The sequence below is a fragment of the Scatophagus argus genome, chromosome 7, assembly GCF_020382885.2.
Source record: "Scatophagus argus isolate fScaArg1 chromosome 7, fScaArg1.pri, whole genome shotgun sequence".
Lineage (NCBI taxonomy): Eukaryota > Metazoa > Chordata > Actinopteri > Scatophagidae > Scatophagus > Scatophagus argus.
The window spans coordinates 16,362,138-16,390,069 of NC_058499.1; the positions used below are offsets into that span (position 1 = coordinate 16,362,138).

Consider the following 27,932-nt stretch of genomic DNA (forward strand, 5'->3'; position numbering starts at 1 on the left):
GTGTAGAACTGAGATGTATTGCTAGGAATAGCTTATCTAACTTTTTTTTTCTCTTCCTTCCCTCCCCAAGCCTTGAAGTATGCTGTGCAAGTATGTGCTATATAGGACATAATTGTGCTCTAACAGATAAAGGTATACCTCTGTTATCATTTCACGGTTAAGTGAATTAGTATTATTTATCAGTCAGATAGACAGTTACAAAAACTTTTAAAGGGACTAATAAAAAAAAGAAAACTAAACTACATTTAAAAAAAACAATTAGTAGTTCTGTTCTTGTGACTTTTTTTTTCATTCGCTCTTTCTTATCGCCAGATAGGAAAGCTTGTGGAGCCCAGGAGCAGGGGATCTCTGTGCTGCCATTATTCATGTTTCCATGGTTCCTCCTCAACAAGCGTGCACTCCGCAGCAGAGCCGTTAGTGGCTGAGGTTACCTGCAAGCAGTTAGCAGGGAAATCTAAACAGTGGATCCAAGGCATAGACAACAACAAAACACAGTTCCTTTCCTTCAGTCAAACAACTTGCATTATTGATTCAGTGCTCCCATTTATAAGATATTTTTGCTTAAAGTTTTAGCTAAGCAAGCTTATATTGCATGGCTGATCATGATTTATTAGCTATGCCATAAAAAAAATCAACTTATCAATAATCTAACCCAGGAAACCACCTATTTCCTGGTGTTACGTTGAGGTAAATGTTTTAGCTAATGCATGATTGTAAACATTTATAACAGAAAATCTATTTAACACATTCATTTCTGTAATTTTGGGTGCTTTAGCGATGGTACTTTGGCAATTAAAACACAGCCTCTTAGGTATCATAGCTACTTTGCAACATGCAAAAACTATGGAGGAATACTGGGACTCCTGTACGACCACAGATGATCATGCTTATGGTAGTCCTAAGAGTGGAGTTTCTTTTACTGACCTGGGAACAGATCACAAATTAATGATGACTAAAAACTCAACAGGCAGTGAAAAACAAAACACAAATGAATAAATTATGAATACAAGAGACAGAGGAAACAAGGTACAAACACTACAGAATGAATGCATTCTCACGTTACAGCTATTTTACAAGCACTCTACAGCAGTTTGCATCTTTGAGAAAAAATGGTTAGAAATGTGAGTCATACTATTTACAGGCAAAACAGAAACAGAAAATAGAAAAAAAAATTAGTCATGGTGGATGCTGGAAATAGCAAGCCTTTGTGTCACATTTATACGTTAATGTCCGGTAATAAATAGAGACCCAGAAAGGAGGATATAACTTTTCACTATGGACAGATTACTTGTGTGACATGTTGCCAACGTTGCTAGGCAACACCTTTCATCCTTTAATAAATGAATAGGCTCATCAGTAGACCTTTTCCTCCAGGGTGTGGGTATGTGTGTGTGTGTGTGTGTGTGTGTGTGTGTGTAGGGAACAAGCTCTCTGAACTCCCATCTATTATTCTAAAAGTCTGGAATATATTCAAAGACTGGATTCAAAATGAATTATGTTTCATATTATGGGAGCTACTTCACAGCTTTCAATTTCACAATATAGTTCTCACGATGTGCAGAAATAGATGGTGTCAAAATGCAAAAAAAAAAAAAAATCCTGACTGGCAATGAGTCAACGACAGTGTGATAAATGTGTTTATGTGGGGAATATGTGACCTGCTAATTAGCTGTAGCATTTTCCATTATCCATTTTAAATCCTACCGGAAAGGATGACCCTTTGGAAATAAACCTGTTAAACAATTAATATCTGCTACATTTTTAATGTAAAGCAGAATGAACTACACCAGACATTAAGCTGAACAAAAGGAAAATGAGAACTAATCCAGATTGCTATCCAGACATTTATTAGTGGTTTGAACTTATGATAGATAGGAGGGCTGCTAAATAATTCCTCAGGGTCATAGGGAGCATTATCTTTAGAGTTAGAGCCAGTCCCCAGCAGGTTACACTCATCAGATTAGGCTAACTGATTCCCCTCTTATTTGCATACATATTTATCATTTTCACTTTTTTTGATTTTGGAAACCTTTGGTAAGAACGCTTTTTGGACTTTCGTTCAACACAAAAGCTGCTATTCCAGAAGAATGAAATACATATGTACACATGCATCTGTTTTCAGACATAATTATGTACAAAGATGCAATGAATAAAACAAGCAGTCAAAGCAAAAGTGCAGGGTGAGCATGCAGAAACAGAGTGGGTTATATACAGGTCTCTATGTCTGTAAGCATTAATTGTACCTTGCATTCATCTACTACGACAGAATTGTTAGCAGTAGCGCTAGCAGTTGTGGTAGCGGTAGCGGTTAAGACGCACTGGTTGGAATTGTTTTCGTGGTGGTTCTTCATGTCATCGTAATAAGACTGGGTCTTCGTCATCATTTCAATGTCATCTGATTTAGCCGTGTGCGCGTCCAGCTCTTCGAGTTCTGCCTTGGACATGTGGTACACGATGCCTGCACCGTAGGAATCACCCACCACGTTCACCGAGGTCCTGAATCGATCCCTGGGAAAACCAAGAGAAAAAGATGGTTTTGCATACTTTACTAAATGAGGAAGATGTTAAGAGGGATTGTGGGTGCACAAAAAATAAAAGCCAAATATGGAAGCAAAGGAAGGAATCAATGTGCAAACATAAATTAAATAAATGTCAAACTCACAGCAGCCAGTCTACAGCAACCAGCAGACTGATATCTTGGGTCGGCAAGCCTACAGCAGTCAAGATCAAGAGCATAGTCACCAGGCCGGCACTGGGGATACTGGCTGCTCCAACACTGGCCAGGGTGGCTGTCAGACTGGATGAAAAACAGCAAAGCAGCTCTCAGCCACGTTCTCCAGACCCTTTACACCTAACCACATCCTCCACAACCGACCCTCCACCTTGCCACAATTCCTCAGACACCTATCAGTGTGAAATGGCTGCACTACACAGATACAGATGATGATGTTCAGTCTCTATGACACTTATATAAAGACATAAAGAGCAGTAACTACAGCGCACTGGAGTGGGTTCTCCATTGCTAAAGTAGAGGGCTTTAAATGTGATAGATGGGATGCTTAATTTGAGGGATGGTGGACTGATATGCCATAAAAATGTCAGGCTAAAGACTATCCATCCTTGACTCACTCTATTAACAGAACAGCATTTGGGTTACAAATACTTGGTTTCCTTCCTGCTTAGCATGAGACAAGATACACTTACATGTTGCTTCCTCCTGGTGGTTCATTAGCTTCACAGTAGATTTCTTCTCTAAAATTTCTGCTTTGAGCCACAGAGGCTTTTTCTGTTTACTGTAAAATAACTCTACACTGCTGCTGTGTTTGTCCTTATCTATTAAGAGCTAAGTGTTTGCTAAACTGCAGTTTCACTCAAACCTTCTTTAAAGAGTGGCAATCACAATTCTTACTGTTATGACTAAGAACTGCTTTTTATGAACCATTCTGACTTCTGTTTGTAGTTAAATTAGAGTCCAATAATAAGAAGCTTATCACATACAGATATTGCTGAAATATCATAGACAGTTTCATAATTTCACAACATTAATATTTACGTCTTATATGTTCATATCACACAGAGCATCCAGGTTGATGAAATTGTGAACAAAGGCAAATGACATCAACCAACTAAAAATTTTTGATATGTTTTAAGTATAAAGATAAACTGACCTGACAGTGACAATCTGACCAGGGTCAAGCTGGATGCCGTTCATTTGGGCAATGAAGATGGCTGCCACTGCTTCATACAGAGCAGTTCCATCCATGTTAATGGTGGCACCGACTGGGAGCACAAAACGAGTGACTCTTTTGTCAATACCCAAGTTCTCCTCCAGACAACGAAAGGTGACTGGAAGTGTACCAGCACTACAGAAAAAAGCAGAGGAAGATAGATTATACCCTGTGTGAATTGTATAAAAATCAAGAAACAACTATCCTTTCATTTTGATGCTGACCTGGAGGCTGTCCCCAGGGCAGTGATCCAGGCTTGGAAGATGCCCAGGAAGAAGGTGAAAGGGTTTTTCCTGACAATAACAAAGTAAATGCTGGGCAAGAAGATCGCTCCGTGAATGATGAGGCCAATAATCACAGTCACCATATACATGCCCAGCTGCCTGCCCACCACCTCCAGGTCCTTGATGGAGATGATCTTACCACAGATGAGACAGGCAATACCAAAGGGAGAGTACCTGAAGATGGGATTAAGTTTTTGTTATTTCTTCAAATTTAGCTTTCAACACAGAAGACAAAAAAGTCAAAACACAAATTCTGCTTCACACAGCTATAACCTTTTAAATGTTGGAATGACTTGAGAAATAACTTGACATTAGCAGTTATTTCTGACTCAAAATAATTGAGTTTAGCAATGAGTCAATGAGATTCTGAAGTGATACTAACCACATGATCATGATGACAAGTTTCATCACAATCTCATTGAGGATGTTGAAGAATTCAATCATGAGTCTGGCCTTCTCTCCCATCTTGCCCATGCAGATGCCAAATGCAATAAAGAAACCAATCAGACCTGTGACAGAAAATCATAAATGTATCAGTCTCTGAATACCAGTGTGGACAGGAGAGATGATCCCATGAGGGAATAGATATCCGGAGATGGAAGGTTGTTACATTTACAGCCAAAAAACATTTGGTTTGTCCAGATGTTTTAAATTTTGTAAATGTAACATGGTAAATACTACTTTTATTTTTAACCATGCAAACAGCATGGCACTATAGGGATGGCAATGACAGTTGGCTAGTCCACTACTTGGTCCAGACTGAAAAATCCCAGCAATTATTAGATGAATTCCCACGATAATGACTGAAGACACAGGAGACCCCCTGACTTTTTCTCTTCCACCAACAGCAAGTCAAAGGACACAAAATTTGTATAGACATCCATGGTTCCAGTTGATGCTCCTTTGGCTTTTCCTGTAGTGCCACCATAAGGTTCACACTGATGATTGATTGATTGATTGAAATGTCTCAATAAATGTTGAATGTATTACCATAATACATTTGATTTTGGCACTCTTGTTAAAAAAATCCATTTGTTAAATGGATTGCTTTTTGAAACTAATTACTTTCCCATCGGTGTTAGCTGTACTTTGTGTTTTGTGCTAATGCTAATTCTGCTAAAATGCTAAACTAAGCTAATGACTATGATTTAAAAAAAAAAATGATACAAGCTGATATTAGCATTTAGCTCAAAGCTCAATTTTGTCGTACAGCCTCAGAGCTGTTAGTGTGGCTGTAAGCTCTTTCTTATTTGATGTTAGTTTTCTATATATTGTGAGTGTTTTTGGTTGGTTACATACCCAGTACATTCATGCCACTTTTGAACTGCAGGGACTTTTTGATGATATACTGAGGCTCCTTGGTAATGTTAGCCACTAGGCCCTCCACAGTGGTGGCATTGACATCCTCTTCAACCACGACCTCAACTTTCTTTGTGACCGTCTGGATCTGAATTAAATGATGAAAAGATACTCATGATGCATTTGATGACTAGTACTGGAAACAGGTATGATGCTCCCACTGACACAAGGCCATTCAAATGTTAATAATGTGTTATGCAAATGTGTTTCTTTTTTTGGTGTATCCAAAAATGCATTTGAATGATGATGACTTTCACATTTTGACAGACTTTCTCTTCTGTTGGAAGAGACAGTCAAACTTACATTAAGCCATTAATGTGTATCATTTTGCTATAATTATTATTCTCCATTACCTGTTGGAAACAAGCCTGCACCAGGTTCTCTGGGAACAGGTTCCTGATTAGATCAAAGAAAGCATCCAAGCTGGACACATCATCATTTTTCTCTCCTTCACCCAGATTCTCTTTCAGTTTGGGGTTGCCAGGGTGGATGACTAACACCAGGATTACTCCCAGGATAGCAGCAATAACAGTGGTGGTCATGTAGTAGACCATAGCTCTGGTGCCCAGGCGACCACTGGATTTGGCATCCAAACCGGCCAGACCTGCAGCCAAAACAAGCAAGATGGTGTTTACCTGGTAATTACAAGGACTTATTGAATGGATATGTTGACTTAATACTGTGGCCCATGAAGGCTGAACGCAAATATCATTAGGGGATTACATATGGTGTTTGATCATGTGTATGATGCATGGAATACTGTAAAATCTATTGCTAATTATGATTTCAGAATGAGAATTACACTAATAACAGCAGTTATTACCATTTATTTGCCTTTGTAATCAAATGTTCATAAACTGCTCACTTGGAGTCTCACTTGTGTAAAAGTAAAGTAAAATATCTCAAAACTATGCAATATTCTTAGAATGATATGATAATACAACGATATTTTCCGTAAGTGATCAGTCTCACTGCACCTGTGATTAAACTGGAAATGATGAGTGGCAGGATCAACATCTTCAGCATCCTCATCAGGATATCTCCAGGAAAAGCAATCACCATGACAATGTCTGGGTGGATTGGAGAGGCAACACGAAGCAACATCCCTGCTACAGCTCCCAAGATCACTCCTGAAGTGCAAGGAGGAATGTGAGTGAGTGAAACTGTAACAATGTATAACAGCAAAGACAAGAGAAGCCAGGTTGAAAAAAAAAGGAATTAACTTTCCAGTCATTTTTTAGGGACACTTATTAATGGTGTTTTCTGTAACAGGAAGAACACAGATTTAATCTGTGAAGTAACAACAGAGTAATGATTTTTTTTCCTTAAAGAAGTCTTAATAAATGACATATTAATATAGTTGTTTGGAGTTGTACAATTGGTTATTTGTTACATGCTTAAAGAGGACAGTGGGTAGAGAAGATCAAACGCAAACCTGCTAAAAGAGAGTAAAGCTCACAGGGGATTAAGATTAGATCTTTAAAGCAGTAAGGAGGAGGCAGCATGTCAGATTTCCTGGTGAAGCATCCGTAATCTCTGCAAGACTAAAATTTCAAGGATTTCCTTTCACTTTGTTCCAGAGAAAGAAAGAAGACTGACTATGTATCCTGGCTCACTGGATATTACTACTATTGCATTTGAGAGATCAGTCCCTCCCTAAGTCACTGTTGACCTTTGACATATGTCTCTTTCAACTAACAGTTCTTTTCCTGCCACACAGTGGTTCTCCCCCTAAGTTAAAGATGATCTCTGTGTGCTCTGACCCCCCTGAAGCTTTTGTCTACCAGGCCTGGTACTTGGCCTCTGTGTCTGTCCATCTCACGCCAGACAAAACTCCAGCTTTCCCCCTGTGGCTACACTTCCTCTGCTACCACACCACTGCCAAAGATCACACAGCCCGAGACGTTTTTTAATAACGCACACTGGAATCAAAAGCCCTCCAGCTTTAAAAAAATATATATATAAGCTGTCCTCTGTGCTTCAATCTATCCTCTAGTCTAGCAGAATCCTGTGGATTCTGAACACTCGATGGTATTTGGTGGTACTTGATTTCCTGTGCCTTTGCTTTGGCCCATTTGCAAGTTCCCATTCAGGCTCTTATCTGCCAAGTGACAGATGATCAATGATCATGCTGGCTCACTGGCTTTGCGAGAGTCCTGCCAACTGGGGTGAGATGTACACATTACACATGCTCGCACAAACGCACATCCATGCAAACAAACATATACACACATATATATATGCATTTATGCAATTTCAAAAGGTTCACAGGCTTGCTTATGAAATGGTCAGATTGGGATGGGCCGCATAGCTGTCAGACACAACACGGTATAAATAACCTGCTGGTCAAACACAAATCTTACTTAAGACCAACAATCAGAAATTACATCACTGATTTTGTGCCTTTTCTTCTTTTCATTAAATCTCCCGCTGTGCAACAATGAGCCAACTATAGTTACAATATTTTTCATGCACCACCAGGGGCTTATTGTCCTGTGCCGCAGAGAGCTTTTGATAGCAACAGGTGGCGCAGAGCTGGGGAAGGTCAGGACACCCAGTCATGTTACTGTCTGGTACAGTGAGCAAGCACAGATGGCAACTCCTCCTCATATAACAAGAAAGCTGCATAATCAAGCTCTGATTTAACACACCCCTGAGCTCAGTGGTGGTCTGTACCCGTCTTTAGCATGTCCTGTTTTTATGTAGGTCTTTAGGGGAAAAAGAAGCAAAAAAAAAAAAGCTGAGGTAACTTACCGAGGACTGTGAGTGTGAGCAGAAGGTTCTTGAACATCTTGGAGCAGATTTTGGCACATTTGGACTGAGGCCTGGCCTCAATGGGCTCCAGGTGGCTCTCGTGCATCCTCACCTCAACTTGTTTCGGCATACTGTTGGCACTGCAACAAACAACATTAATTTACAAAATGCAAAGCCGTCCAGCTGAGCCCCTTCAAAAACACACACTTGGCGATACAGTGTCATTAATCAGTATATATCATGTTCCCATGTTGTGTCATGTGGTCACTGTGAGAAAGAACAAGACTGAACAATAAAATACATAATACAGAAATCAGATCCTTTGGATGTACATAGTGTCCCTGAAAACCATGACATAGTGCAGTGAGAAATGTAAAGCACTGAAGTGCGTTGCCAAGCTGTCACTCCAACACTGTTCATGGTTAGTATAGCATCCAACAGATGGAAGCTGACTACATGCTGCTGCTTGCAAAAGTGCAGTCAGTTGGGGCAATTCAGATACAAGTCAGCTTATTAAAAACTGAAAATCTGTTTAAGTAAGGCATTTCTTTAACTATTTTCTTGGAAAGCAAGTTGCTCTGTATTTTGATTAATTATGTTTGTTTATGTTAATGTTAACCCAATTTAATAATGTTTGGGGTTTTGTCAGAATTTACAGGCCTATCTACATTATGTAATTTGACTGAAATTATCACCCATAAAGAAATGAAATGAATTAAATGTGTTTCACATGAACTACATTAACTTACACACTGTATTAAATACAGGTTTGCTAAGATGGACAGTCTATGTGCACCACATGAGTAACACCAGTCTTCCCCATCAGAACATCTACAGTGAACTCAGGCAAAAGAGCCTGTGGCTGCCCGCTGCAGCAGAACAAAGATTACCTTCAACAGGGTATGAGAAGCACCAGAAGATCACAATCTCTCATATCAAACATTACAACTGCCGTGGAACTGTTTGAACAAAAAGATCCACCAAGCCCATCCACATGTATCATGTGTGACTTGTGCAGATGTGCACGTTTCATGCAAGGACAGCTCTTTTCAGTCATTAGAGATACCAACACAACAACTGAAGAAAACAAACACAAGAAACAAAAATACTCCGAAAGGAAGGATGGCAGACAAGTGTGAGGTGGTTTTACGGTGAGGACAAAAATCCCCCAGTGATGTCACAGATGCCAATTTCACAGTACAAAAGTTTGATGAAGTACACCAAGAAGCAGTAAGCATGTTGACTACTAAAGCTTAGACACCAGATTACACGTTTTCTCTCTCTAAGCTATGATTGTGTGATAATAAATGTGGAAGCACAGAAAACCTGAAATACAACTGGATGAAGACACAGCTCAGACTCGCAGTCTAATCAATTAAATGAAAAGTGATTTCCCATAACAGAGCAGTTTCCTGCAGTCCCGTCAAGGTATGAATGAGTGTTAGTGAGAAGCGAGCCAGCTGTGTCTGTCACATGCCAGTTAGGCAGGTGGTCAGTAGCTGTGGAGGAGAAAGGAAAACAGGCAGTAGCTTCTTATTCATCGCCTCCTCAACATGTTGCATGAATAATCAATCAAATGTCTTTGCTGGGTTTTTTGTCTATGAGGAAACAGATATGTCTCTATGTTCTATTCATCACCAATAAGGCCATGGAAATGTCTGCTCTGATGAATTACAAAGAAAAGCAAAAAAGAAATAATGTGACTCTGACCCTTCACCTACCCCTGGGGTTCATGGCTTAAAACTCACAAATGGAAGCCTCAGCTGAGTTTTTCTTTTGATGTCCTCATACCCTCCCCCTCCCGTATTTCACAATGAAGTCAGAACACTTCATAGATATTAATCATGTTGGTTGTCAAGTTTTTTTCTACACCGAAAAGTGATCAAAAGCAAGGCAAGGAGCTTAAATCAATAAGAAACTTCCTCCAAACCAAAGGCTCTTTATGGTGTTATTGTTGTTGTGTAAGTATAATTCCACTTCAACACACAGACACAGTCACACATTCTCACACACCTCCCCCAGCTTTGTGTGTTGCTGCATTGTGAGTGTTGCTATAGGAAGACCAAATGGTCAGCTTCCAGGCACACAGATGGACCTGTCCTATCTGCTTTTATTAATTTCAAAGTGAAGTGTGAAATACAGGGAATACATGCAAACAGAAGGAAAACAGTAGCCACCATCGCACTCTACCTCTGCAGTATTTCAGCCTGAAGATAAAGGTTGAATGAATTAGTAAAACCCCAGAAATGAAATGCCAGGAAATTTGCGTTGCCATGTAATCCCATTCCATCTGAGTGATGAGGGTTGCTAATTGAATTTTTACCCTTTTCTCTCACTTTCTCTCACTCCATTATTTTTAGCGCTCAGAGAGAGAGAGAGAGAGAGAGAGAGAGAGAGAGAGAGAGAGAGAGAGGAAACAGATGCTGGACGTCACTAAGGTTGGATATTAATGCTTCTCTCACCAAGTCAGAGACAGATGAGGGAGTGGGCTTGTGAAAATTTATAGCAAAGACTAATCAGCTACAGCCAAGAAATATAATTTCATTCTTGTTGTACAGCAGTAGGAAATAACTGTTGTATATCTGTATATCTGAGTTCATGTGTTGTCAACGCATCTGATATGTAAGGCTTTTTAAGTTTTCAGTATTACTTAATATTACTTAAGTAGTACTTAAATGGATCTGAGCTGCTTCTTTTAGAGCTTGTGAATACATGAAATGCCACCAGGATTTTTGCCACTCATAAAGTGGGTTCATACAACTAAAAAGTCCAACAGAAAGTTATAATTTAAGTCATAACATTCACACAGACACCTACATAGACAGACAGACACACACACACACATATGCATATACACACACACCCACATGCACTTGCACTCATCCATACACATTTTCTTCTGCACAGTCTCTAATGGGATAATCTTATGAACTGGTTAATCTTAGCTGAGGGCTTAGTCAGATTAATTGCATTACATGACTAAAAGCCATGAAGAATTAATGAAGGTTTTAATAAAACAACACCTGGTGTCAACCCAACTGAAAGAAGTTCAAAATTATAATACCCCATTGTCTTATAGTCTAGAGAAGTTAGACAGGTTTGTCCTCATATATTATAAGGATTCACTTTAAATAAAAATAATTACTTTATAGTTATTAATCAATAACTTTGATGTAAAAAAAATCAATTGTAAGAACTTTACTGAATCATTAAGTGAAATGAACAGAAAAGTAAAAGGAGTAAAAGTATTTTATACCAAGAAATGTAAATTAGGTGCATAGTACTTACTTCATTTCTGTTGGAGCTGAGGTGAGTGCTATATACATTGACCAGGGTCAAATCTCCAGCCTTTGGTATTAAGAGTGAATTACAACGAAAAATCGTTAATAGAATCGGAACTGCTCCATTCAAAAATGTGCCAGATGTTGGCAGATAAGATCCAAGGTACAGCAGCTGGCGAGAAAAACACTAGAGCTCTGCTGATAGCTGGCAGTTCTCAGCTGTCCACCAGCTCTTCCCACGTATCCAGAGAGGAGCGAGTCAACACAGCCCAGGCGACAGCTCCAGTCACAGCCACAGCAACCTGAATTGCCCCATCCTGATGTCTGCAACCCCCCCTCAGCCCCCACCCCCTTCATTCCACCACCCACAATCAGTTACACACCAGGACACACACACATACACACACACAGAGAGCACACATACATACATCCAACAAACCTAGAAATAAATAAATAACTAAAACAGAAGAAGAGGAGGGAGGAGTCAGTATCTGAGCTTAACAGTCAAATCCCTCAGGGACCCTCCATTCCCTGGATACTGTAATCCCCCTTGAGAGCACGCTCCCAGACTTATCCAGCTATGGAAAAGTGAGGCAAAGGCCAGACTGCTGGAGATGAGCATGATGATGCCTGCTAATGGCACAATGCAGACAGTAGTGCTTTGTTACTGGCCCTTTTTCTGAGAGGGGAATAAGCAACAAAGGAAATGACAAATGGAAGATTTAATATCCATAATGTCGCTGTTTGAGGGCTTTGAGGTCATTCTGGACAGAAGATGGGAAGTTAATGTTTATTGTTCTCAGTGGTTATGCTACAATATATTATGTCACAGCCTCAGTGGTTCAAGCATATGAGGTATACTCTGTACTCTATTCTGTAAATGACCATGTCACACAAGGCCAAATCATTGTATTCTGAGATGTAACAGATAAAGACTTCAATAACTTCAAAAGATACCTACAAAATATCTGCTTTTAAAGATACTGCCAAAATAAGGTCTACATATTCAAGTCACACACCAGGCTGAACATATAGATTTACGTGCCCCCACTATTCAATAGGACTCCAAAACACAAATGACCAACGTGATTCATGCGAGGATGGAGTCATGCTGATTTCCCTCTAGTCTCCCAGCAGCATGGGACTTCACATGGTATTGAGCAGTATCACATTATTCTAATTAGGGAAATGTGTTGGAAAGCTATTTCCTCTTCAAACAAATGACCAACAACAGAACAACAAAAGCCAGAGGAATCCCATCTCTGTCGGCAAAGGTTATGTCATGAGAAATCACTCATCCTAAATCCCTTGACATGTCATACTTATTCACAGGGCCATTTTCGAGATGGGAGTGAGAGAGTAGGAGAGAGCGGAAAGGGTTACAGTGGGGAGTAAGAGGGACACTATGGGAGAAGGGGGTACTGGGGTCACACCAGCACCTTTCAGCCAAAAGAGGGGCCTGAGAGGGGAAGGCTGAGGCAGCCATCCTTGCTCTTGGCTGGTACCATGTGAAGCTCTCTGCTTCCTCTCTCTTCCTTCTGAGGGGCTTTGTTTCACACGCAAACAGTGGCAGTGGCCCCAACTCGCTTGGCCAAGCGCTGCATCCAAACTGGCAGGGGCGAGAAAAGAAGGGAGGGGGTTCGAATGGGACAGGGTATAAGGGTATAGCGAGATGGGGGGGCAGTGGGCATGTCCAGAATGCCAGTTCTTTCAGGCCACTGATGTCATGCCTGTGCCCACCGTGGGAGAGCAGCGGAGGGACCAAGGCGCCCCTTTCTCTTTCCCCCTCCACAGTCTCTTTTTCCAGGATGAATGAATCTTTCAGAAGCTGTGGTCCATTGTGTCCCATAATCGACGGCGATTATCCCAATTTTATGCTGCCTTCCCAGTGCGAGGAGGTTCCCTGAGCGCTGGTATTGAGGACTGCTGCGATGCAGTAAGGACCACGAGGGGTTGCCCTGGCAACACTCTGTGGCTTAGAGAGAAGGGGATGAAGGGTAAAGAGGAAGCTCACAGCCACACACACACACACACACACAGAGAGCATACAAATACATAGCCTGCACACGCACTATATAAAGATGGGGTACAGCTTGAAAGATCAGCAGATTAACAAACAGACATATCATATCTTTACTTCACCAAAGAAAATTGCGTGTCATCGATGAAGAAGTAATGAAACCTTCAAACACTCTGAAAAACATAACAGGACAATTTTGAATAGAGATTCTTTGGTGTCTGTGCTGCATAATTAATAAACTGCTGTCACACACTTTGGCATGCAGTGTCACTCCTACCATCCACAGCATGTGCTTACATTATAATTTACATGTTTACGCTGGTGTCTGGTTATGTTGTAATACGTCTAATTCAGGTTGTTGGGATCCATGCACAGAGGAAGATGTAAATGAGAATACCAGTTTCTCACTGGTCTCTGGAGGGGCCCATTGCCCGTTCTCATGACTGAAGCATCACAATATACTGTGAGGTAAAGACAATTGGAGCTGGGCCAGGCTCCGGATATATCTGGCCCCTTTGGGCCTCACAGCCACTTGCCATGCAGTGGGAAGAAATGGACTCACACATACTGGCTGCCTAGGAGCTGTGAAAAAGCCCCCCCAAATTAAGCTCTCAACAAACACTTCAGGTTGTGCTGTGCATGGGAAGTGGGAGATAAATTCCAGCATCTGAAGAAAGGGTAGCTTTGTCACTCTACACCTCTCAATTATGTATCGTAGATGGTTGTCAGGATGAATGTATTCAGTGACAGATAATGATGGAGACATGTGTGGACTGTTGTGCTAATCTGGATTATTCCATCAGCAATGTAACTTACTGTTCTTCAGTAGCTCAAGAAAACACAGAAGACCCTTGAAAAGTGTTGTTTGCTAAGAGACAATATCTTCCTAAGAGTTAAGGGAACATGGCAAAAAAACTTTACCTTCTGATGGAAGCTGCCTTAAAACTTTACATGACTCACAAATACTAATACCAATAAACACTTTCCTGTCATTCCGTGTAGGTTTCACAAACAACTGCCTATTTGAAATTTAAATACCAGTCCTTTAAACATATGTGTGTGTGTGTGTGTGTCCACTGAGTACATATATTCTTGTTTCTCAGCCAATTTTCTAACTCTTGATCCAAAGCTCACTTTGGCGTTGCGACATCAATCAACTAACGCAGGCATTATCAGTTTAAGTAAAACAGACATTTTACTTCTTGTTTTTTTTTTTTTTTTGTTAGTGACCCCAAATACATTAAGGTGTTCAGTACCATTCACTGGTTTACAGTTGAACTGCTTCCAGGTCACATCTGGAGTGAGAATAGTCTGACCAAATACTGGAAGAGTCAAAGAAGCTGCACACTGGGAGAAGATTTTTTCTAGTAGTTAGTATCAGTTGTCACTGTTTTATTTACTGAACTAAATAGCTAATAAAATGTAGCTAGTCAACAGACTGTAAAAGACACCAGTCTGTAATACCAAACAATGTGCCCAATCAGTCCAATTTCAGAGAAATAAATGAGTGTTTACAATTACAACTTGTTGTTTTACTTTGTGCAAGTGCAAGTGTAGGCCAGCCTTTTGGTTTAATGGAACAGAGCAAAGTAAATATTGGCAGTCATAACAGTATTCTGTTAGTAATATTTTGCTGAAGTTTGCTTATTCCATGGGAATGGAAAGCATTTTCTTTTGCAGTATGAAATGTTCATAGAAACAGGCTAGATACAGCCAGCTGCAGTGACAACAATAACAAAAATGATTGCTTTTTGCTATAATATCAATAAACTACAAAATGAAACTTGGATTTATTGAAAACTTAAATACCTGTAACATTGCACTTTGAATTGACCTTTTAAATGGATAATTTGATTGGAGAGTGTGGAACTTAATGTCTTACGAATTGCTACAGTTTTTTTCTTTTAATTTTTTTATACTATATTTGTACTTTGTAGTTTTTGATTCTGAAAGAAATTTACTATTGACTTGCTTAAGACCTCATTTTTGGGATGATTATTAAGGGCTACCTTGACAGAATTTGGGTTGTCTGGCCTTGAAGGGTTAACCCCTCCAAACAGATATGGGGTAGTAGAGCAGGCATTCAGTACCATGGTCAGTGACACAGCTTCATGTTGACCTGAACTGCAGTGATGCAGAAGCAGCTCTAACTGCAGCTGAAGGTGATCCTAAGGTTAACATGCAGCACTTTGAGCACTAAAGTTATCAAAAGCTCTCACAAATCAGACACACCACTGTCGACCAATGATTAACATGTCACACTGTCATACAAAGTGTAGACAGGTAAAGTTTTCACAGGAATTTACACACATACACACACACACACACACACACACACACACAAACTGACATCTAGGAGAAAATCTTCCTTATGTGGCAGAATTTTGTGTTTGTGTGTTTTTCTATAACAATTCTACTGAAGGAAACAGTAGAGTACAGTGTTTACTCTCCATTGTGTGCCACAATCTGCTAAATGCTTTGTGCATTGTATGGACCAGCGATTACATTGTAACTCCTGCTTTTAAGCTTTCATCACTTTTTCCATTTTTACCACTCAGTTTTACAATCAGGGTGCATCAGCATCCTGTCAATGCATGATTGAACCATACTGTACGTGCCTGTCCCACAGCATCCTCTACGGTTTCCCTTTGTTTGGCACAATTCTTTGTGTCCATAATGAGGCAGTCATTAGAGAGAGAGAGCCTCTGGGAATCCTGAGGCTAGTGTTGTAGTCTGCATAGGTCTCTCAGATGTGACCAATCCCACTGTAATTATGTGCTAACAGCCTATTAAGCTGTGGAGTGGTTGTTATAGGAATGAACTGGGTGAATCCCATTCATCTGGATAATATCTGCAGAGAGACTTAGTTTGATGGCATCTAATCCAGCCTCAACCCTCTTCATTGCCAGAACCACAGTTGTAACTCATATAATTAAATACACCCCCCCCCCTTCACATCCATCTTTAACTCTCCCCTTTTCTCTTTCTTATAATGTTTAAAGATAGCAACTCCCAAACTATCTGGTATCCATACTGTATGTCTCAGCTTTTCTTACTCTCACTCCTTTCTTCATAACTAACTGTGATGCTATTTTCAGTGATGTCCTTCAAAGATGCGATCAAAAGGATTTTGCTACTGTCCACCACCTATCCCCTATCCTCTATTCTCAGCCCACATCTTTTTGTCTAAGGCTGCACAGATGAAAGGTCAGTGGAGAAAAGAAGATCATCCATAGTCATGTGAGATTTTCCCACTGGTCCTAACCACAACCTCCTCTGTCAGATGAGTAGTCACACACATTTTGCAGACACAGTCATTGCTCTTCTCTTTCATCCTATAGCTGCTCCCATCTTCATGCTGGCTGCATGTGAAGCGATGCTACTATCATTAGCAAAGGCGCATCTGTTTAACAGAGCTGGCTATATAGCAGCACGCAGCTTTTGATGGCTCTGGTCCGATCCCCACAGGAGCTCATTAAATCTGCCAGCAAGACAGGACCACCCCACCCCCCACTACAACCACCACTATGGTATACCCGCTACATTGTTGAGAGGGGAATGACAGAGAGAGAGAGAGAGAGAGAGAGAGAGAGAGTGGAGTATAGACAGAGGGAATGGTGGTGGTGGTGGTGGCGGCGGCGGGGGGTGGGGTGAAACGGCAGGAGTGCCGTATAAAGATAGATGTGTAACGATGTATGGGGGAAGGGTGAAGAAAAAAAGGGGGAGGTTGGAAAACAGAAGGTGTGGCTGATGAAGGTAAGGATGGAGACAAAGGAATGTAATGGAAAACAGATGAGAAAATAAGGGACGTAGAGAGAAACGGATGGGCCAAGGTCAGATTAAAGCAATCAGTTGAAGTTGATGGAAATTGAATGAAATGGAGCATGTCACTATATATACACGATATGAAGGGCTTCTGCATTATCAGGTTATCTGTAGATACATGAAGAGCTGACATCTGTGTTGGGCAGCTGGCCCTGTGAAATGGGATTAGTGCACAAATCACGTTTCATACATCACTAGACTCACCTGCCACACTCTCAAATTTAAATATATGCAGATCATACATACATTTACACTCAATGTCTCATCTGCCTTTCACTCACATTTGTGTGAATGCATGTAAATGAAAGCAAACACACACACACACAAAGAGAAAGACAAAAATATTGCACTGTTGTCTGTGGTCATCAATTTCAGTTCGTCCAGTCCCGTGGTATTGGACGCAGGGTGAGGGGGTTACAGTCTCACTCAGGATTTGCCAATAAGAGGACTAAGGAGGATGGATGTTCTCTCACTAATTAAACACTGGAGTCTGCAGGGACTAAGCACAGCCTGCAGCAGTGGCCATGCCCCACTCTCCTCACACCACCCCACAGTGTTGACAGAAAGGGCATTCCTGCACATACACACATGCGTACAGCACATACGCATGCACATTTCTAGCACATGACTCACCAAAATCCTAAAGACCAATATTCAGTCTACATTTTTCACTGGCTGTAGGGAGCATTATCTCATTTCTAAAATAAAGCAAGTGAAAACTCACATGCTTAAGTAAATATTACAAAATAAAACTAGTTTAAATATAGTAATAGGAATTCTTAAGGGTAGCTGAATAAATTCATGGAAAAACCTTCTTGAGGTTCATGTTCACCTGTCACAAAGCAGACTATTAAAGCGATAGTAGCTGTATACTGTAAATCTTGCACATCTGGCTGCTGTCTGTACAACAGAAATTCCCGGACGTAGATTACACAGCACTGTTTGGTTTGAATGACTCGTGCTTTTGGGATATGTGCCATCTGGCATGTTCTGGCTGGATGCCATGCTATGCTTATTACTGTAAACTAAAACTTACTGTATGTGGACATGGCCCCTTGGTGCATCTACATGTATTTCTATCAGGTATGATCAGTAGTTAGCTGAAAACTTTTTGACCCTCCCTGTATGCATTATGTTCTTTTTTTCTAATCTCAAGACTCCTTGTCTGTGTGTCTGCACTGAAAAACACATCACATCAAGACTGTCAAGTATACAGTAGGGTAGCATATCAGGAAAGCAGGGAAGTGTGACAGAGCTGTCACTCCCTCATGCTCTCTGTCTCTTCTTCTGTGTGTGTTATCTACAGTAATGCATCTCTTTTCCTCATTACACTCCTACCATCTTCTCCTGTTTTGTGGGTTTTTCTTTCTCTGTCTCTTTCACGAGCGCATACAACAAATCAGTGCTATTACAACATAAGGTATCAACTAAGTGCCACCTCATCTGCTATGCACGTCTGACAGGCAACACATTTTCAGCAGAGGCACATATCTGGAGCTGTGCCCTCTCAGTACCAAAGCACAAAAGATACTAACAAAACAGTTGGAGTATGAAACCCCAGTGTGAATCTGAGGGTTGGCCAGCTCCTTTAGTGTTCAAACAGATTTTCAATCAACAAATTCATTCATGCACCAAGTGAAGATATAAAATAAATCTGCAAAGATGATCTAAAAGGGGTCCAAGAAACAGCATTGGTTTTGCTTTTAATAACTGTTTTGTTTTGTCTTGTTTTGACCTCATTAGAAAAGCAAAACCTTTAAGCTGCAACTATAACTTCTCACACTGCAAGCCCGCTTTCCTTTCAGGACCACTTTACTTTTCTGGCACTGTTCTTTCAGAACCACATCCATACACACTAGACAGGAGCAATTTTCTCATATTCCTCAAATAATGTCACAAAAAGAGCCAACCATTGCCTGTTAGAGACTGTTGTTATACCTGAAAAGCCGCAGAGGGATCTGCTGCTCATTTCATTTTCGTTCGTTTTTCTTTCCATGTCATTACTCAACACATCCTTTGTTGAACTAAATAAATATTTCTTCAGTCACACGCAGCACCGGAATGCCATTGAGAGTCAATGCTCTCGCTTAGGCTTTCTCGACTGCCTAATTATGACAGCCTGCCTATAGTCATAGTCATTCATTATTGGAACCTCTGGGCAAAAACATTTTCGGCATATTTCCCCTGTTTGATCCACAGTCACAGCCAAATCCCCAGATCACACCCATCTTAGCCTGCTCAGAGGATGGTAAACCCCCTTCAGTCAAGATTTAAGGCACACAGCACAAAGTCCCTGAAATCCTGGTTCACAGTAATCCTCATACAACAAGAGGACCCAGGATTCCCAGTGATGTCAGGATCCATCTGGATACATACAGTATGATGTATGTAAAATTGATTTGAATATAATAAATAAATCTAAATTAATTTAACTTGACATTAAACTTGGACAAGATTTTTTTTTAATCTTTTTCAGATGCAAGGTCTGTTCATTCATTACTTTCCTATATCACTTCAAAGAAACAATTCAAGATAATAAACTATTATGTAAACATGTAAACTTAGACAAGGTGAATGTCTAGATAGATAGATAGATAGATAGATAGATAGATAGATAGAGCTCCTAATTAACCAGTGAATAATGTGGTGAGCCAAAACCCTCTAACAAAACCCTCTCTGTGTTCATCAACCATTGAGGCAAGCCGCTCTTGGAACACGCCACCCCTACTAGAATAATGGGCCACTTTACAGGCCTCCAAGTTAGTTCACAGAATCTAGATCTGGGAAACTGCTAGCACAGAGTTCATGGGGAGGAGGGGCAATTTAATTGTTTCCTTCGTTTTTTGTTTTTTCACCCCCCTCCCCCCCTTTCTCCTCTTTTAGTTCTGAAAAGGGGGCTGACAAACATGCAATGAAGGGGATTGTTGTGTGTTCCGCTGGACAAGTGGGTGAGGTAAACAAAACTAGACTGCAGGGTCCATCAGCTGGGCCCTTCAGGATGGGATAGGCTGAGCAGTGGGGAGCAGCACACATGCAGAGGGAGGATTGGTCGAGGATCTGTGGAGTAGGTGGGGTGAGGGCCGTTTTGGGGGAGTGCAGGGGAGAAGGGTAAGTGTCCAGAGGAAAAAAGGGGTTTATTCCGGAAGAAGTGGGAGGTGGACATGGGTGCTGAGGTTACTCCACCAAGTGTGGACATTGTATTTGGTGCTGACGTTCTCATGCATGTCCCGTTTTGGCTCCCTAAAATGTCCGAAAGTGATGGAGCTCTCCTCGATTAAGCGGACGAGTGGCAGCTCTGCTCCGCGCTCCCACAGCTCAGGCTATTTACATGCTCAAGAGGAACATTAATACCGGCCGATCCCCCCAGAGCTGAACAAAGAAGCACACAAACCTGCCTCAGAGGCCCATTACGCACTTAATTGAGGATTTGTGGAATAGTAAAAAGGGGTCAAAGGAAGAGGAAGGTGGGTGAGACGGGGAGGGCTAGTGGGTGAAGTGGGTAGTGACCCTAGTTTTACTTAAATCTGAACTTTTTCTTTTACATTTTTAGCTAATTATTGTCTCCTTTGCCAGCGAGGCTATGTTTTAGGTTCAGTTTGTTTGTCTGTGTGTCAGCACAATGAGGGAGAAACTCCTGGCCTGACTTTCATGAAACTTGGTGGAAGCGTGTAGCATATAATTAGAGCAGATAGACTAATTATTTTTCACTCTCATTAACATTGCGTGATAAAGCATGTGGCCCTGGTGGAATAAATGCCATACATCTTGAAATCTTATAGATGGTATTAAAGTTTGAAAGTGGTAAACACATAACCAGTTGTTGAAATATGATGACCCCATGTCACAATCCACATTCAGGAGTACTAGTACCATAACTCTGGGGTTGAGCACATATATAACTGCTCAAGTTTCATACAGAAATATAAAGTATGATGAAATATGAAGAACAGCTATCACTTTAACATCACAATAACTTTTTTTTTAGAAGATTTGAATTTGACTCAAGTAAATGGTAATAAAAGTGTTTTCTGTCTTTCATAAATGTATATTATGTGACATATTTACAACTTAGAAGTGCACAATAAATGCACAACTGAGATGATGAGGCTTCAGCTAGACACATAAACATATTTTGACACAACACTCAGAGATAGTTTTCTCCAATAGTTTCGGAGGTAAATTCTAGACATGTGCAGTGGCTGCCCTTGGCAGGACGATCAAATGTGAAAGTGATATCTAGCTACATTTTGCCACCATATGGAGACCTCCAGGCCCAAATTCTTTTTTCTATTCATCATCTTTCCCTTTATTCCCCATTCGCTGATCCTCCAATTATCCTCTTTATGAAACTGTCATGAAAGCTTTACCCCAGAAATAAAGGATAGGAAGAAAGAAGCAGCTAAGGGAACTGCTACAGGATAAAATAGTTTCAAATGCAATTTACTGTGCAATTTGTATATTTTTAAGTATATTTTGCCTGCTGTTTTCTAAGGTCACGTGGCACCATATTTCAAACTGTCAAACATTTAATGAATTTTTCTCCTAGATTCAAGCGGAGGTTAACTCACGTTTTAATGTTTTATTTTCAGATGTTTCATGTGTGTTGAGACATAAGGTTCACAGGGTGATGGCATAAACAAACGTAACTCCATCTGATAACCAGTTTGAATCTGTCAGACTGCATCTTGTGACAATTGTCCAGATGAAGTCTTCGCTTTGTTTCGAACGAATCACTTAATGTGCTTTAATTATGATTCTTTTGTTGCCACATAATGGGATGATTGTTCACAGTGGCATGGCCTTTGGTGCCAAGAGTAAAAAACAAAACAAAACCCCCCGCGCGCCTACCCCCCTCTTCCCTTTACCAATCACTCTCTGAGCAATTTCGTGACTCCCCCTGCTGACCTGAATTCCAATGTAGCAGGTGCCAATAGGATGTGGGTGGTTTGGGGTTTAGGGGAAGAGGACCGACCCCTCTGCCCCCCTCAACACACACACACACACACACAGTATGTAAATGTGTCATGTTAACTCATTTGAATCTCATTTGAGTCCTTTTAAAAATAAGGAATGAAAGCTACAAATTTGAGAGTGTAAATTGGAGTGCATACAGCCAGAATGAACCAGATCAAATAATGCACCAGTGAGAGGAATTTGTATGTGTGTGAGTGTGTATTACCGGGTGTGTTAGCCTAAAGCCCTTACCTTATTTAACAACTTTGGTGGAACTTTCGTCAGCTCGGGGACCTGGCCATGACTCCTTGACCAGATGAAAACAAACTAAATAATTCCCACACAATCTTTGTATGGACCACACACCCATTTGTGACCTTAAAATGTTTTGCTTTACTTTCACACACACTTCTCAAAAAAGTACTGGAAACCTGAAATTAAATTTCATTATAATAAAACTGCATTCCAAAATCAGGTGTTTTAAGTCACAGTAAATGTTTGCTGACTGGTTACATGAGTATTTTCATGTATATTTACTAACGCAAGTTAACACAACCCCAATAAATGTACATATGTATTCACTGTACATGAAAGCAGTCAGGTGGCCTTCTGTATTTTTGTTGTGAGTGAGGGAAAAATATCGTTCCACATCATGATAATTCTCACAAAAAAAGGCTTTACGAAACAGAAATTGAATTAGTCCTTTCTGCATACAAGATTAACAAATAAGCAGCTATTAAAAGGCAAATCCCTTTAACAGAAGTGTTAAAGTGTCCGTTAAATGATAAACACGCATGGTCCCACTTTTGGAGATTATGTTCCATCTCGTGCTTGTTGACACACATTATATGAGCAATTTAACGATCGCTGCTGTCTCATAGCAAAGAAATGCCTCGGCCATGGCCAGCAGAGATCTGTCGCTTTGCCGCCCAGCAGCAGAATAGCAAGTGAATGCCTCTGTTTCTGTTCCTGTGCAGTCATACAGAAGTGAAGAGAGCCAGGCTCTTTGTTTGGTCAACCCATGGGAAAGGCCTCACTCTGTCCTGCTCTCTGAGAAACTGAAACGCTGATACTATAGGCACGGGCAAGAAAAAAAAAAAGAAACAGAAAAAGCATGAATTCCACGTATCAGGATGATTCACGGCAAGAATACAGTGATGAGGAGGGAGAATCAAGTGCAGAAGCAAATGAAATTGATATTAAGGTAATTAGGAAGGACTGAAATGAAAGGAACAGCTAAGGGAAGAGAAAGAGGAGTATTGAGGACCTGAGAAAAAGACAGAGATAGATGAGCATGGGGGTGGCAAAGAGTGAAAAGAGGAGCTGGATGGCACTTTGGCAGCTTCAGTGTGTTCCCAGGAGGATTACTCAAGCACTAGATGCCACAGACTGCCAGCAAGACCACAGAGGAGCTCCCTGAATGGAGACACACAACATAAATACACATACACATCTCCGTGGTCGTCTCCCCTTCATGTTCTGGTGTCTATTTCAACTGTTTCCTCTCCTCCCCCTTTTGTTTCCAGTCGCACTGTCCCTTTCTCTTTCTTTTCGCTCATACCTATAAATTTTCCCAGCTTGTTCCCCGCCTCCCCTTTCTCATTCTCTATTTTTATCGCTCTTTCTCTCTCACTTGCTCTGCAGCACTGAGAGGAGAGGCCACAGACAGGTAACATATGCTCCTTCTTCAGGCTGCTTACGCAGGCCCTTTTTCATCCTCATGCACGAGCACATCTCTCTGTTCACAGAAAAAAAAGGTCCAGGAGGAAACAACCCCGACTTCTGCCCTGCTCGTTCATGCCATCCTTTAGGAATTTATCTCTTTTCAAGCAGAGATCTTTATTATGTTTTATTGTCTGTCCTCTTCGTCTTTTTCCTTTTCTGTCACACCCACATAATAAAGCTGCTCTCCCACTCTATCTAACACTTCTGGCAGTGCAAAATCTCAGTTTGTCTGGCAGAAACTGAAGTGTTTCCACATTGTACTTGGGTTTTATTGTTTTTCTCAGGCGCCAAACTGCACTGAAGCACGTTATGAAGCAATGTACAAAATATGAAGGCAGCAAAGAAAATAGGCCGGCACTGTCTGTTGGCTGCTTGTTTTCTAGCTGTCAAGTGTTAAATATAAATATAACTATATATTATATAAATAAATATCTAAAAAATTCTTGTAAAACACAAGAATATTGTTATATTCTATACATTTTCTTTCTTCTTTTAATCATGCCTGTTTACTGGTGACAGCTCTTTTGCCATCTGGTCTACAGTTCCGAGTCATCTATGAGCGTTCATATCCATCCACTGGATTTGTCTCGAGCACAGATGACTACTTTAATCAATCCATAAAACTGTTCACATTGATTGGTGAAATTTAATTTCCACAGTAAAGCACTGTCAATGAAGAAGCTATCACTAAGTCAAAATATTGATTTTTTTTTTCTACCAGCGTGCTGTTACATCCTTTTCCTTTCCGTATTATTTACCCTTGGCTTGCATACCCCCACAACTACCCTCCCCCATGGGTGTGTGTGTTGTGTGTGTGTGTGTGTGTGTACTTCACAGTAGAACAGCCTGTATTAAACACAAAGGCCCACTCACAAACACACATGTTCATGTAAACATCTACTCTGCCCTGACTACCATGAGCAATGTCCACCCTAATTAAAGTAACAACTTCACAGATGGTTATCATAACAGACTCTGAGAAAATATGACTTGGGCTTGTTTCATTTCCAGTGGGATATCAGTAAGGCTGCAGGCTTTTGTCTGGGCGGGTGAGTTCCTCTGTATGTTGTGTGTGTGCATATGCTGGCATGACATCTTGGATGTGTTTATGCTGGAGGGCTTGACACTTTCACAATTCCAGTCACATCCAAAATAAATTTGGTATCAACACTGATCATTAGTATAAAAAACACAGCTAAGTACTGATATCACACAATTAATTTAGCTTAGACTTTCATCTACCAGAGACCATACTGAACATGTGGCTCCTCAATTTGTGACTTTGATGTTAAAACTTATTATATGTACTGAAAAAATTAATTTCAAACAGATATTATAAATCCAGCATGTATTCTGATTCATCCAGTGTGTGCAAGAGAGCATATGAACCTGAACTGAGCTAATAATGACATTTAAAAAATAAATAGAACATATTTCCTAGAACAGAGAACACCAAAACATAAACATGAATAAATAATTTGTTTACAAATGCAGGTAAAAAAAAAATTAATAGATCTCTTCTAGACAAAAGTCACTGCATGAATTCCCTTACACTAATGATGTTTTTCTTTGTAAACAAATGCTAAATATGTGCAAATTGTGTCCATACAGCATCCCTTTGATGTGGATGGGAATGCTCGTTTGTGGGAAATGGTTGTTATGGCTGCATTCACAGCATGTTATCCTGTCATATGATAAACACATAAGCTCGCTTATTAAATAAAACACACACACACACACACACACCCTACAGATTCAAGCCATGCATTTATATAGTATATGACTCATCTTGCCTTAAAGTATGTGTGAGCTTCCCTTGAATGTCTATTGTGCTCATTCATGTAGGGCAGCAAATTCATGTCAGGCAGCAAATGCCACAGTACAGTAGTTTAGAGAGCAGCCTCCGGGAAAAAGACAAAACGCATTAGCTGCATGGACACTTTCCTTTACAGATTCTCCCAGCAATTACACTGAAGGCCAAGGCCTCCTCAGATCCCAGCCCTGCTGCAAAATGCACATGGTGCAGCCATGAATCACCAGTGGAACACTACATGCCCATTAAAAATCCAACAGGACAAGGCCCACCTGATTTTCACGTTGCATGCATCAACATGCTGCTGAGAGATGCATCTACAAACACACCCTGTGCCCGTTTTCAAGTGACAAACCAAGACTAATGCTGACGGCGATCAAATGAGGGTGTCAAGAGACCTGGTTTCCATGGTGACACTGATAGTGCTATTGGAAAAATGTGTGTGTGCGCCCTTGTGTGTGTGCGCGCGTGCCTTTAATATGAAAGAGGACTGCAACGATTGGCTCAAAAGGTGGGTGGAGATAGTAAGGTAGGAAGCATTCCCATTTTCCTGTCAGGAGAATTTGCTCCTGTGCAAAACAAGTTACTGCAAGACATGAAAAATAAAGAAACGCAGCGAAATTATGGGCATTGGAAAGGCCGTGGACTGCTGCATTAAAAAAAATAATAATAATAATAAGGAAAATTGTAAAACTCAAAGCAGCCCGTTTTCTTTCTCAGATCGAATAAGTTCATAAAGTCATCAGCATCTGCAAAATCAGTTTGTGAACTTTATATATTTATGACTAATTTATTTATTTAAATGTTAAGCAGTTAACTTGCAGTCTAACCTACTGTACGCTACGAGGAAAGTTGCTCAAATGCGTAACAGACTCCTTATCTATAATGGATGTTCACTCCGTAGGTGTTTCTAAGTAAATGCAGTAAAGTAATGAAGTAAATGCTTTCAAAGTTAACTGTTAGAATAATGCAGCTCAACGCAACTTTACTTCCTGTGAAACATCCGACACTTCATCTGTCTTAGGAGGGAAACCTTGCGCGTTTGGCTGAGGCAAAGCAAGCGGAGCGCTTCGTTTAAGTTTAGAGAAGGAGATCAAACACAAAACATCCAGAGATTTAAGGGAAAGGCTTTGTCCCTGAGGTCATATGTACGGCTCTGCCACCAAAGTGTCGCCAGCGGCTGCTGTCTCACAAATCGTGCATTCTTGATTGCTCTGTGATGTTGCTGTAACTGACAGGACATAAACGTTAACTTATATCATTCAACTACAGCAAATCATAGTGATTTTTATTCGATGCATGCAGGGGGTAATTTACAAAAGAAAAAGGAGATAAGAGTCAGTGCAGCTCTTTTGTTCACCGGTGTAATGTAATGAGAAGCGTGAGCTTATTATTGACGGTGTGCGCTCCGGCACTTTGCACTGCGGACTGTCACTTCTCTCAGTTTGTGCCCAGGCTATCTGTGGAATATGAATACTGCGGAAAGAACAAATCTCAAAGTTTAAACAAAGGTTAATTTAGGGGAAATCTGCAGACTTATGTTTTCTTGCTGCTTATTTCTGTATGGTTTACCAACAAAAGATAAATCACACCTGCAGTTATTTCTCGATCAAAGAAATAATTTAAATCAACCTGTGAATTGTTGTGATAATAAACAACAAATTAAGCTGCACGTCACGAACAAGACAAGCCACGCATATTCTCATCACCTCCACTCTTACGCGCTTATTGATACTGTTTGCAAGCAAAAATGAAACAACAAAACAGCATCTTACCTTTGTTGAAAACCAGGGTGAAAAAAGTTTTTGGTCTTGTCCCCTTGCAGGGTCTTGCAGCATCCGCTTCAAAGGGGTCAGCCACAGCGAGCTGCAGAGCGCACGGCGGTCCGGGACAGGCGCGCTTCACAGACCAAACGGAGGGATTTTCTGTGAGTAAAATCCGTGGAGCTCCGCAGCTCAACGATCCCACTGAATGAGCTCTGCCTCACATCATTCTTCGGCGCTTTACTCCCTCCACCCACCTCCGCCCGTTTTCCCCCTCTTTGTCTCTCCTGCATTGGAATGCCAGCTCCCGTTGGTTGAAGATGTAGCCTATGTCGTAATCACCTCTCTTTCAACCTTTCTCACACATACGCTCTTTCTCTCTCTCACACACACACACACCCTGGTTCGCAAAACCTGCTCATGAGTA

The 27,932-nt window shown here is 40.8% G+C and overlaps 1 protein-coding gene across 3 annotated transcripts; it reads right to left on the minus strand.

The window, feature by feature from the left end:
• Positions 1 to 27,932, minus strand: slc1a2b (solute carrier family 1 member 2b). Of its 3 annotated transcripts, none has more exons than XM_046393984.1 (11): positions 27,518 to 27,932; positions 8,126 to 8,265; positions 6,349 to 6,501; positions 5,725 to 5,975; positions 5,312 to 5,459; positions 4,395 to 4,521; positions 3,953 to 4,186; positions 3,669 to 3,863; positions 2,663 to 2,797; positions 2,244 to 2,508; positions 1 to 431 (listed from the first exon to the last, which is right to left on the minus strand). In XM_046393984.1, the coding sequence occupies exons 2-11, from the start codon at positions 8,253 to 8,255 to the stop codon at positions 360 to 362; spliced, it is 1,710 nt and encodes a 569-aa protein (XP_046249940.1). In that variant the 5' UTR covers positions 8,256 to 8,265; positions 27,518 to 27,932; the 3' UTR covers positions 1 to 359. The 3 variants fall into 3 exon arrangements, with proteins under 3 accessions (XP_046249940.1, XP_046249941.1, XP_046249939.1); XM_046393985.1 differs by lacking the exon at positions 27,518 to 27,932 and adding an exon at positions 11,414 to 11,703 and having other exon boundaries at positions 2,320 to 2,508; XM_046393983.1 differs by lacking the exon at positions 27,518 to 27,932 and adding an exon at positions 11,414 to 11,703.